Source organism: Microtus ochrogaster, chromosome 8 (genome assembly GCF_000317375.1).
Source record: "Microtus ochrogaster isolate Prairie Vole_2 chromosome 8, MicOch1.0, whole genome shotgun sequence".
In the NCBI taxonomy this organism is placed as follows: Eukaryota; Metazoa; Chordata; class Mammalia; order Rodentia; family Cricetidae; genus Microtus; species Microtus ochrogaster.
Genome location: NC_022015.1, coordinates 29,945,471 through 29,956,594, shown reverse-complemented (window position 1 = coordinate 29,956,594; position 11,124 = coordinate 29,945,471). Strand labels below are relative to the sequence as shown.

Sequence of the window (11,124 nt, the reverse complement as noted above, 5' to 3'; positions counted from 1 at the left end):
GCTGACCACTATTACTGTGGATGACCTTGAACATACAGATCAACGTGGGAGAGTTGGGACCTTTACTGGTCCCGGATCCTTGACACTCCCAAGAAGGACCATGTCCCTTCCACCTACATATGATCCAGAGCATTTAAAGACGAGGAAAGCAAAAACAGCTGGGATCGGGAAGTGACCTGACGTGAATGCCTATGAGGACACCAGCCCAGCCAAATTCATGCCCCGTGTGCTGTTCAGTATTCCAAATCATTTCTGGAAGATACTCCTCCCCTCCCCCAATCTCATCATGGTAGACCACAGTGCCACAGAGGATGCAAGACACTTTCCTGGCAGGTGGAGAAACAATACAGACCCCAAAAAGGTATTTATCTCCTAGCCTGTCCCTCCTCCGGCCAACGAGGGTGGGGTGTTGGGAACTGAGTGGGGCCTGCAATCTCCTCAGGATAGATGGCTTGAAGGCTGACTGTGTGTGTCAGCCGTGCGGTATGGACAGTCTGGGGTGGCTAGCTGTTGTCTGCAGGTGTCAGACGCATCTCCCTTCATGCAAAGGGGCCCTAAGTCTCACAAGGCCTTTCTCACTCTCACCCCCACATTAATAGGCATTAAAAATGGAACGGTAACCATGTCAGAGAAGGGAGCTGATGACATCCACAAGGGTGGGTCGTTTCAACTCATTCTGCTGGAAAATGTAGAAACAGGAAAGGACAGCCAACTCCCGTCCCCCAGGACACATCTAGCTTTTAATATAGTGGGACCTCCACTGCACCCCCGCTTCCGACACCCCTTACAGTGTTGTCACTCCGACAGCCACTCATTTCCGGCCAGATGGCTTGGAGCTGGTGGAGCCACGGGACGGCCTGAGCCAGGTCCCAGTCAGACCCAAGGCCTTGCAGGTTGGCTGCCGGGTTGGGATGCCCTCGTGGGTCAGAAGCCACTCCTTCACAGCCTGCCCTCCTCCAGAGTAATTGCCAAGGGTGCCATCGCTACAGATCACGCGGTGGCAGGGGATGAGAATGGGGACCTGAAAAACAGGAATGCCACTGTCAGTCTGGCTCGAGGCTGAGGTCTCTATGCTACTGACAAGGTCCTGCCTGTCCGGCACTACCAGGCTGATCTCCAGTTAGCAGGTTCCTGGCATGGCCGTCATGCTGGTTCCTTCAGTACTCCTACTTTGTACCCTACAGAGGCCCTGAGCGTATCCTTTGTGGGATGGACATCTGTTCTGAGGTATATGAGGGATATGGGATTCTTTGTATCAAGGTTTAGGAAGACACCGAATTGCACCTGAGGGGTGATTGAACATGTGCCCCTACTCAAGTTATTTGTATATATATATTTGTATATAGTTATATTTATATACCTGCATTTCTGAGTTCCACAAGACTTTCTGATGTCACCAATCTGTAACTAGAATCTTCAGGGATGGTGGCAGGCCCAGTTTACCCAAGGTGTTGGCAAACCATGGCTGTGAAGCTGATGCTACCTACCTTCTGATTTTGTAAATAAAGTTTTATTTGAACACAGCCATGCCTTTGGCTGCCATCTGTGGCTGCTTTGTGAACACACAGAATATTCCCCAGTGGCCCTGCACAGGAAAAGCTGGCCAAGCCAACTTACGCTGTGCCTGTGTATTGGGAGTTTCTCTTTCCCTTTTCTTTGGGATACATGGAATCTCAATGGCACCTGTGTCTACACCTTCCCCCAGACACAGTGCCATTGGCATCACATCCAGTGTCCCAACAAGGTCCGTAGACTAGGAAGTTCTTATCAGGGTTTCTGAAGCCTCCCAACTCAGATGGTCTGAGGTACCCATTTCTATTAATCTGTGTATCGCCACATATCTGTGGCTTACTGGTTTAAGTTCCAGCGTCTGTCTCCAGGGGCTCCATGGCTTCTCTTTGACTCCACCCTTCTTTCTCCCAGCATTCAGTTTTACAACAAAGCGTGGGAGATGGGGACACGATTTCCCACACCTCACACACCTTCTCCTGCTTTGACTCCGATGGCTACCGTGATGACGTGGACAGATGTGGTCTATGAGTAGTTTTAAGGACTACTGGCATGACAATCGGGAAGGTGAGAGCTGACCATACACCCGGGGTGAGAAGTGGCATTCCAGGTGTACGGAGATGACAGCGTGTGACCTTGACAGTGTCTGACCTTGACCTTGAAAAGAGCCACGACAGGTGTTGAGAATAGAACCTTCTGACTGATTTATATAAGAAAAATGAAATACAATAGTGACAGAGTCAGAAGACTGTGAGGTGACATCAACCCTTCAGCTTCGGTGGAGACAGGCATGCCACTCCATCTGATCTTGCTGGCACTGAGATGAACTTTCCACCATTCTACGGGATAGCAGATCTGACCTCTCAGCTTTGACGGTTTTCTTCCCTCTCAAGGGATTATGGGATAACAGAGTGAGCACCAAGCACACCTCTCTCTGCTTCCTTCTGTGGATCAACGCAGAGTCGAGGGACTGCCAGCACAGAATGCAGGTGGATGGGTGACGTACTCACACAGCTCACCTTCAGAAATGGACCCTGCTTCACATCAGGCTAGCAACAGCTCCTTACTGGGGCTCCAGTAAGATTTACTGGGGCTCCATCCATGGCCATATCTGAAGGACCCGTACCACTGCTGCCCTCTTCTTGACAGCCCCTGCTGCAGGCAATGCCATTGCTAGCGATACTCAAGGAGCCCGTGGTATTACAGCTTCATTGAAATCTTCATGCTGTGAAATCTAATTTGTCCAATACCCGGATCCATCACTCGCGCAAGCCCTTTCTCAACTGCTATAAAACTTCCAAACCCATAGATTTGTCTCCAACAAAAATAACATGAAGGGGCCCTGCGATCGATAATGGAATCCCTCTGATTCTGGAACTGGCTGAATATTTCTTCCAACTTTGCCTTTGTTCTTCTGGGCAGAGGCCACAAGGGAGAAAGCTTGTTTTCACTCGCAGCCTCATCAATACCTAAATCCTGGTGAACGAGTGACACCGAGAAGTTGTAATCAATAGCTCCCGGTGCGTTTTTTTCTTCTGGTCAAATGGTTCAGCTCCACTGACAACCCTGACACTCAGAACATGATGCTAAATCTTTATCAACAGCCATCTGGGTGAATGGCAGAACAGGACTCGGGGGTCATCGGTGCTCACGGCAATCTGCGAATAAACTAACTCCTCAGGAATGTGTTTGTTTAGAAAAAGGTGGGAAACTCCCTCAGCTTGTATTGATCGCCTCTGAACTACATTTAGCAAATTGTGTCTGAGGATGTGGCAGAAGGGGGTTTTGTGAGTGAGCTAGTGTGTGCGTGCACGCATGCGTGTGTGCACATGAAAAGTCATTGGGCCTGGGCATCCCTTATTCAGGGTGGTGTGGCACCCTCCAGAGGTTGCCCAGTCTCCTGGCAGGGCCAGTGAGTCTCACTTGGGAAACTTGGGAGAAGCTGAGCTCCTGGATGGAGGAAACTCCCACCCTGCAAAAGGCATCTCCTGTTCTTGAGGTGGCTAACCCAGCAATGGCCAGCTGTGAGGCCACATGGCATGAGGTTCCTGTCAGCCACCAAAGCGATGATGTGAGGTGAGGCCTCCAGTGCCTGGGGCAGTCTACACCTTCCTGCCCCTCTTCTCGCATTTGTGAATAGCACTGCTTAGCCAAAACATGAGAACTTTATCCTCCATAAGCTTATGCCAAATTGGCGGCTTTGCGCTAAGGGGGACATATACAGCCACCCCACCTTGGGCCCTGTCCTCAGTGGTGCTGAGGACACCACCAACACAGGCAGCAGGCAGAACCTACCACTGTCCAGGCTTTTTCTCCCTCAAGTCTCAATATCCCCTTCTCATACTCGTTTCTAGGGGTGCTTGATGGAGACTCATCACCAAAGTGGGTACGGTATGTGTCCCAGTGGGTACCCTGGGCAGCTGAGCTTGTTCTTAAAGCACAGATGTTAGCTGCACTCCAAGCAGAAGCTGTGGCATTGGTGCCCACTGATGGGACCATCTTCATCACCATGTGAGTGCACACGGGAAACTTGGAAAACAAAACAACTCAGTTCCTAACTTGAGTGTGGCTAAATACCGAACCGTTGGTCCTGCGGCAGGAGTCACCTGGGAAATGGCAACACCTCCTCCTCAGCCTCAGGAGGGATTCAGACCTGGGAGTGTGGTACAGAGAGACCTACCCCATTCAAAGGCCAGGACGGTTGGCGTGTGTTCAAAACAGTAGCTGCAGGGGTGCAGTAGGAGAAGGGTAGAAAGCGCTGGCCTCCTCTGTTCTCCAGGGGTATTAAACGGAGTCACAGAACAAAAGTGTATTGGAGCTGTTTCTTTGTCTATAACAAAATCTAATGCCTCATGGCCAAGCATGGTGATGAATGGCTTTAGTCCCAGAACTCAGGAGGCAAACACAGGTACCTCTAGGACTTCCAGCCTGGTCTACAGAGAGAGTTCCAGGTCAACCCCAGGGCTCCATAGAGAAACCCTAGCCTATATAAAAAAGAAAAAGAAAAATCTAATGTGTCAAAATCTAGCTGTGGCCCAGCCAGAAATGGTGGTCTACCAAAAGGCAGGAGAAAAGTTTTGCTGGGAGACCTCAAAAGTCATCCCCAAAGCCAGGTGTGATGCATACCCCTTTAATCTTAACAAATGGGAGGCAGAGGCAGGAGGATCTCTGTGAGTTTGAGGATCGTTTGGTCTACATAGTGAGTTCCAGGACTTCCAATGCTACACAGAGAAACCCCCTCTCAAAACAACAACCACTACCCACCAAAGGAGGCTCAGACTGCCTGATTCATCAATGTCCCTTCCAGACAGGGTACACTTCTGATCAGGTGGCATTTTTCTGTCATGTTAGAGGCCCAAACAGCTTTATCAACATGACAGCACACCTATACTGGCACAGAGAAGCTGCTCGGGACATTTAGGGAACCTGGAGGTAGTGCTTTCTTGCCCATCCAAGGCCCACGGGCCTGCAGGGCCTTGGCCTGGACTTTAGCTGTTCCGGGGGAGCCAAAATACCCACTGCAATGTGGGACCACAGGCTGTCTCTAAAAGCGTCACCTTCTTGTGGGCTGGCAACTTGGAGCTCAATAAACTCTGACAGATTTGCAGGAAGGAACATAAATAAACGCTGATGCATTCTGGGGGAAGAGCCGTTCCCTGCGGAGCTGACACCCAAGGACAGTAGACATCTATGATGCTAGGTGTCACATCTCCTAGGCTCCTCATACCCCAGGGACCCAGGGAGATGGGGTTGTACTATTTCACCAAAACCTTCTCAGAAGGCTGGTGCCACATGGGCAGGCCTCTTGTCTTCTGGACATACGGCTGCATTTCCAGTGGATGGAAGAAAGCCGCCACTCACCAGGTACCCAGTGTGGGGACTAGCCAGTGCGTGGTGAATGAATGGACAGGCTGACTTCTTGTCTGCTTGCCACTCTCCCGGTTTCCTCCTCTCTGGTAAGTGGCTGCTGTGACAAAGGACTCATGAGGCCGGGACACGAGGGTAGGTCCCTCTCCCAGGAGTTGCCTCCCCACCCGGCCACATAGCCTCTGAAATACATTTATTCAAATGACACTCGGCGGCTCCCAGAGTGGTTCAAAACCCAGCAAGGGCAGGTATCCAGCCTGCTGGCCATCTGCAGGAACTTACTGGATTGCTCCTCATTGCTCCTCCTACTGCGCGAGCCGCTTTGGGGTTGCCTGCCAGGGCTGCTAATTGCTGGTAAGAAACCATTTCTCCGAATTTCACAACCTTCAGCAGCTTCCATAACACCTGTCTCGTGAATGAATCTGAAAGAAAGAAAACAGAGTGACGTGATTTGGACCAACGGCTCCAGCGGCTCAGATATAAATAGCTGCCAGTTCCCCAGCAGAAAATACAATGACACAAATAGAGGTGTTACACTCAATTAAAACACAGGCCTCCACACAACACCCTGTCACGGCGGCACAAGCAAGGAGAGCTGGGAGGGAGCCGGGCACAAAGCAGGTGGGCCTCGGAAGGCTTCCCACATCTTTAATTTCTTTCCATCTTCCTCGCGGTCCATGTGGAGCTGTGTGGGATGCTCTTTCTGTGAGCGGGCAGGCACACATTTGCACACAGTTCAATTAGCAAGCATGGGAGCCCCTGCTGGCCCACCTACGTAAAAGCCCTTTGGGCTGCTGGTTCGTTTCCAACTTCAGGTGAGATGCAGGAGGAGGAAGTCTCCAGGGATGGGATGGGACCCTCTTCTAGCTGTCAACACCCAGCAGTGGGCAGGACTATCCCCAGGGCTGCTCTGAATACCAGTATGCCCAGGTTGGGGTGACCCTGGTTCCAGGCAGCTGCAGGCATCTTGACTGAGCAGTGCTGCAAAAATAAAGCACCTCTTCCCGTTTCCTCTGACCAGCCACATCAAGTGCCATGCATTTTGTGACTGCAGCAGAAATGGCTGGGGCGAGGCATAGCCAGCTCCCTGATGCCTCTGGGTTCTGGAATCATTCCTTACAATGTACCTTAAGGAGGGCAGAAGCCCAGGCAGAAGGATGAGTCTGGTGTCAATGGATTCCTATTGTCTTCCTAAGGGGACACACAGGTTGGGGAGCAGGAAGGCCAAGCCATATCCACCATCCCTGGGGCTCCAAGACTTGGGGCAGGAGTTTCTGATGGGAACAACAGAGAGGAGGGGAGGGCTCCAGGGGCAGAGATGACATCAGGGAGTGTGTCCTCCACGGTGCTGGCCACATGTGGTGCTAAGCTGGCAGGGAGTGTGATTCGGTCCTTACAGGAAACACACCCTTACATGCATGTTAAATAATAAAAATCACTTCTTAACTGAAGGGAATGATAATCACTTCACTGGAGGAAAAAAAAACCCTGTTTAGTCTTTATTATAACATTAAGCAAATTAAACATCAGCATAATCCAGGTGATACTAGAAAAGGGTCATCAAAGAAATTAACTTTGTTGTTCATTAATTTACATGGATTAGTAGAGGGCACAGACACAGCGAATGTGCTCTAGTTTTTTTATGATATAATTTCAAACTGTACAGCATTTGTGGCAGGAGGGTGACTTTGGGGTTAATCAGACTGATTTGTCCTTTTAATTGCTTTCTATTCAAAGAAAATTCATTAGATAATGTTCTCTTCAAAATTCATGAATCAATTTAACTGAAGAAACCGCATTAACGGCTCTGGGTTCATTAACACACGCCGTTTGAGTGGCTGGGTGCTGGGAGGGTTTCCTTAGGCAAACAAGCTCTGTTTACTGTCTTGCCCTCTGAAAGGGGCTCCGAATCACCTTGCTAATCGTACTTATTGTTACTGTTGTCTGAGAAAAGCAAAGGAAGCAGGCAGAGGAGGAGAAGGAAGGCAGGCCAGGGCACCCTGAGAAAGGCTTCAAGGAGCTGCGGCAGGGAGGGAGCAAAGGAAGCAGCCCCATGCTGCAGGAAGCAGGAGCTGCCTGGTTTTTCTCAGAGGGTGCAGACCCCATGGGCTCTCGCCTGTGCTGTGGCCCAGAGAGAAGGCTGTGACTGATGCTTCTAGGACAGTCTAGCACTTTAGTAACCTGCTGCGATTAAACCAAAGGACAGCCTAACTGGAGCAGATATGACTGTGAGAGACATTGGCATCTATACAATGGTGGCTCCCAGCCATGGGGTCTCCGACCACGGACTGTCAGGTCACGGAGCATCTTTCTCCCCAGGTGGAAAAGCATCTGGAATGAAAAGTCTATGTGTTCAGATACCAGTATAGAATCTCAAACATATTCGGCTTTTTAATACTTGTTTTTATTTTCTATGTAAGTTTACTTGCATGATTGTACATGTACCACATGCATGGCTGGTGCTCATGGAAGGCAGAGAAGGGCATTGGGTCCTCTAGACTGAAGCTGCAGGCTGAGTGCTGGGAATTGAAACTGGTTCCCCTGAAGAGCAGCGGGTACTGTTAACCACTGAGCCACCTTGACAGCCCCAAGTTCAGCTTTGCTGTCAGTTTATCACAGGAAACTTTCTGTTTTTATCATCTATCCCAGACTGGCCTTCAACGTGTTAGGTGGCCTTGAATTCCCAACCCTTACATTTCTATCTATTAGTATAGAATTATGACAAGCCTATCACCACGTACCATTTTATACTGGGGATTGAACCAGGCACTCTATCAATGCAGTTGCCTCCCTAGGCCTGGTAACTAGTTCTTAACCAGTCCACAGTTCACACAGGGAAAGAGCCAGGTGGTTCTCAACCTTCCTAACTCTGCAACCCTTGAATACCTCGTGGTGTGCTAACCCCCAACCATAAAAACATCTTCATTGCTACTTCATGGCTGTAATTTTGCTACTGTTATGAATTGTGATGCCAATATGCAACCCCTGCGAAAGGGCGTTTGACTCCAAAGGGGTTGTGACCCACAGGTTGAGAACCGCTGCACTAGGCAGTCTGGCTCAAAGAAAGCAGCATTTCAGAATCAAGCACATCCTTTTTCAAATGTATCTGAAAACGCTGCTTCACGTTGTAAGGAGCAAATGCACTCATTAGTGGAAGCCGCTCTCAGAGACAGGCCTCTAAGCAGACCTGGGCGCAGTGGAGATTTGCTTGCATCTACATGCAAGGAAGGGACTGGCACTTTTGCGTGAAGAACCGGTTTCCAAATGTATGCGGATCTGCTCTCATGAGCTCAATGGGAATGTGGAAAACACAGTTTCTGAAGGTTGATGTGGCCACATAAACCCTCGGTGGCTGGCCGAGTCATGTTGGGTGACCCAGTGAAATCCAACCTTCCCCTGGGTGGCTCTCCACACAGGAAGTAAGCCAGCAACCCCAGAGCTATGGGAAGGAGTCCCTGCATGTTATAGTGCGGTGTTCTTCAAGCTCTCACGGCTCTTCTGAAGATTTCCTCTCTCCAGCACGCTCCTCTGCCCCAGGACTTTGTCAGGCTGATGCAGCCGGGGTCAAAGCTCTGCCAGAGGCTGCCCTGCCTTTCAGAGTCCCTCTCTGAAGGACATGGCTCTGGTGGCTTGTGTATATAATGAAGCCACCTAGGCGGAAATGAGTTATTTATTTCATACCACCTGGACTTGAGCTCATCAGAAGCGGAATGGATGCTGCTTTCCAGAGTGGTGCTGTGTTGCAGACACGGGGAGTTTCAGACGTATGCTAAGGGAGTGGGAAGTACAGCCTTAAAAGGAACCGCCACCTCCACTCCTGCACTCAGACCCAGGAAGCTCAACTACTTCTGATAAGGGAGACCCCACACGGGGGATGTGGTGTGAGGAGGCGGTGGTCTGGCTCCGCCCACCTTCCTTCTGGAGCCCCTCCCTTTCTACCAAGCATTGCAGGTGCTTCTTTGACATCCCAGGTCTCTGTCCTGCATCACTTGAGTACGGGACAATCACAGAGGCTTAGGCCCTACGCTTCCCCTGGAGCCTGGTTTATATGTCCAAGGGCTGTCCACACAGCTCTGACTTCCATAGGAGATGCCTCTCTTGGCGATGAGCCTTGAGTTCATCCTGGGCCAAGATATTAGGAGGGCAGAGGCACAGGTGCCGTACACAGGGTCCTGCCCAGGGAGTGTTCCCTTGGCAGCAAGAGGTAGCTTGGAAGAGACTCTACCGAGGCTGGCACAACCCACAGCCATTTGCACTCACAGTGCACAAGCTTCAGAGGCAGCCAGGGTGAGCTTTTGAGACATGAAGTTGAAACACAGGTTGGAAGGAAGTGGGCTCCGGCTCCAGATCACACTTGCCTGGTCCCTCCTATTCAAAACCTTTCTGGAACCCTGCAGTTGTAGACAGCAGCTTAGGGAGGGGGAGCTGTGATACTAGAAGTCAGGAGATGGGGAAACATCAAGATGATGAGCGGTTATAGATTCTTTTCCTCTCAGGCTAGGCTTGCTATAGTTCCTGCACTGGGAAGAAAGGAACCCACTGACAGCCAGAAGAAGAGGGGGATCACCACTGTCCCCCCAAATGCTATGTTGATGCTGGGATATGGTGGGCCCAGGAACTTGCATCTTGAAAAGCAGCTGCCCCTTTCTGGTGGCAACAGGTATGAAGGTAGGCAAAAGTCCTTGTTTTTTCTTCCTTTTGTCTTTCTGCTGCTCGGCCTGGATCTGAGCTCAGGCATGAGGAGTCTTCAGCAGAACTTGAACAAAGCCCAGCTCGGGTTCTAAGGCACTGAAGAGGGATTCCCGAGAACTGGAAAGCACCAGGGGGACTGTGGAGAAGGTTTTTTTTTTTATTATTATTCCATTTTATTTATTTATCTGGACTGCACCATGGCTTAGCATTTCATCACATTCAGGATGGCCAAACTGTAATCCAGAATTGCTGAGTATGTGCTTGTGGTTAGAACCATGTCTGATGCCTAGGGAGAGGTGAGCCACGCTGGGGCTGACACTGATGCTGGACTCATTGGACAAAATCTGAAAGGATGTGTTATGCAGATGCTGCAGGAAGGGGAAAGGCTCTTGAAACAAATGGAAGGCAGAAGGTCTCGTCAAAGAAATAGATGTTCACAAGAATGACCAAGAAGAAAGGTTAGCCCCAAAGTGTCAATAACCTGACTTAGAAATTGCTCTTCATGGGACCCATATGACAGTATGTGAGGAAAAGGTCCAGGATCTGCAGACAAGCCAAGAGCATCCCGACCCGAGCTCTGAGAAATTCTATCTAGAGCAAACACAACTCTCCAGGAAGAACTGAAGATTCATGGGACATGGTCAAATGACCTATTATTCTTGCTCGATTACCACTAGGAGGAGAGAAAATGTGGAATGGAAAAGAACTTAACAGCTTTCAAAGAGCAGAGTAAATAGCAAATAGGACATACTCCGAGAAGCTCAGCTCAAGTATAGCCCACCCAGACGCTGAAGGCTAAAAACAGAGAAGCCCGAGGAGAAAGAACTCATTCTGCACAGGGTAGCAACATGAATGGCCATAGGGTTCTATTGGAGACACTGGGTATGAAAGGCCATGAGGTTCTATCAGTCGGAGACACTGGGTATAAATGGCCATGGGGTTCTATCAATTGGAGACACTAGGTATGAATGGCCATGGGTTCTATTGGAGACACTGGGTATGAATGGCCAGGGGGTTCTATCAATCGGAGACACTGGGTATGAATGGCCATGGGTT

The 11,124-nt window shown here is 50.0% G+C and overlaps 1 protein-coding gene across 1 annotated transcript in view; it reads right to left on the bottom strand.

Moving 5' to 3' along the window:
• Positions 1 to 367: 367 nt before the first annotated feature.
• Positions 368 to 11,124, bottom strand: part of Mgmt (O-6-methylguanine-DNA methyltransferase) — a 245,767-nt gene continuing 235,010 nt past the window's right edge. Inside the window, exons 4-5 of the mRNA XM_005351423.2 lie at positions 5,659 to 5,798; positions 368 to 1,021 (exon numbers count right to left, since the gene is read on the bottom strand). Of these exons, the coding sequence (XP_005351480.1) occupies positions 812 to 1,021; positions 5,659 to 5,798 (350 nt within the window). The 3' untranslated portion in view covers positions 368 to 811. The remainder of the gene's footprint in view (positions 1,022 to 5,658; positions 5,799 to 11,124) is intronic.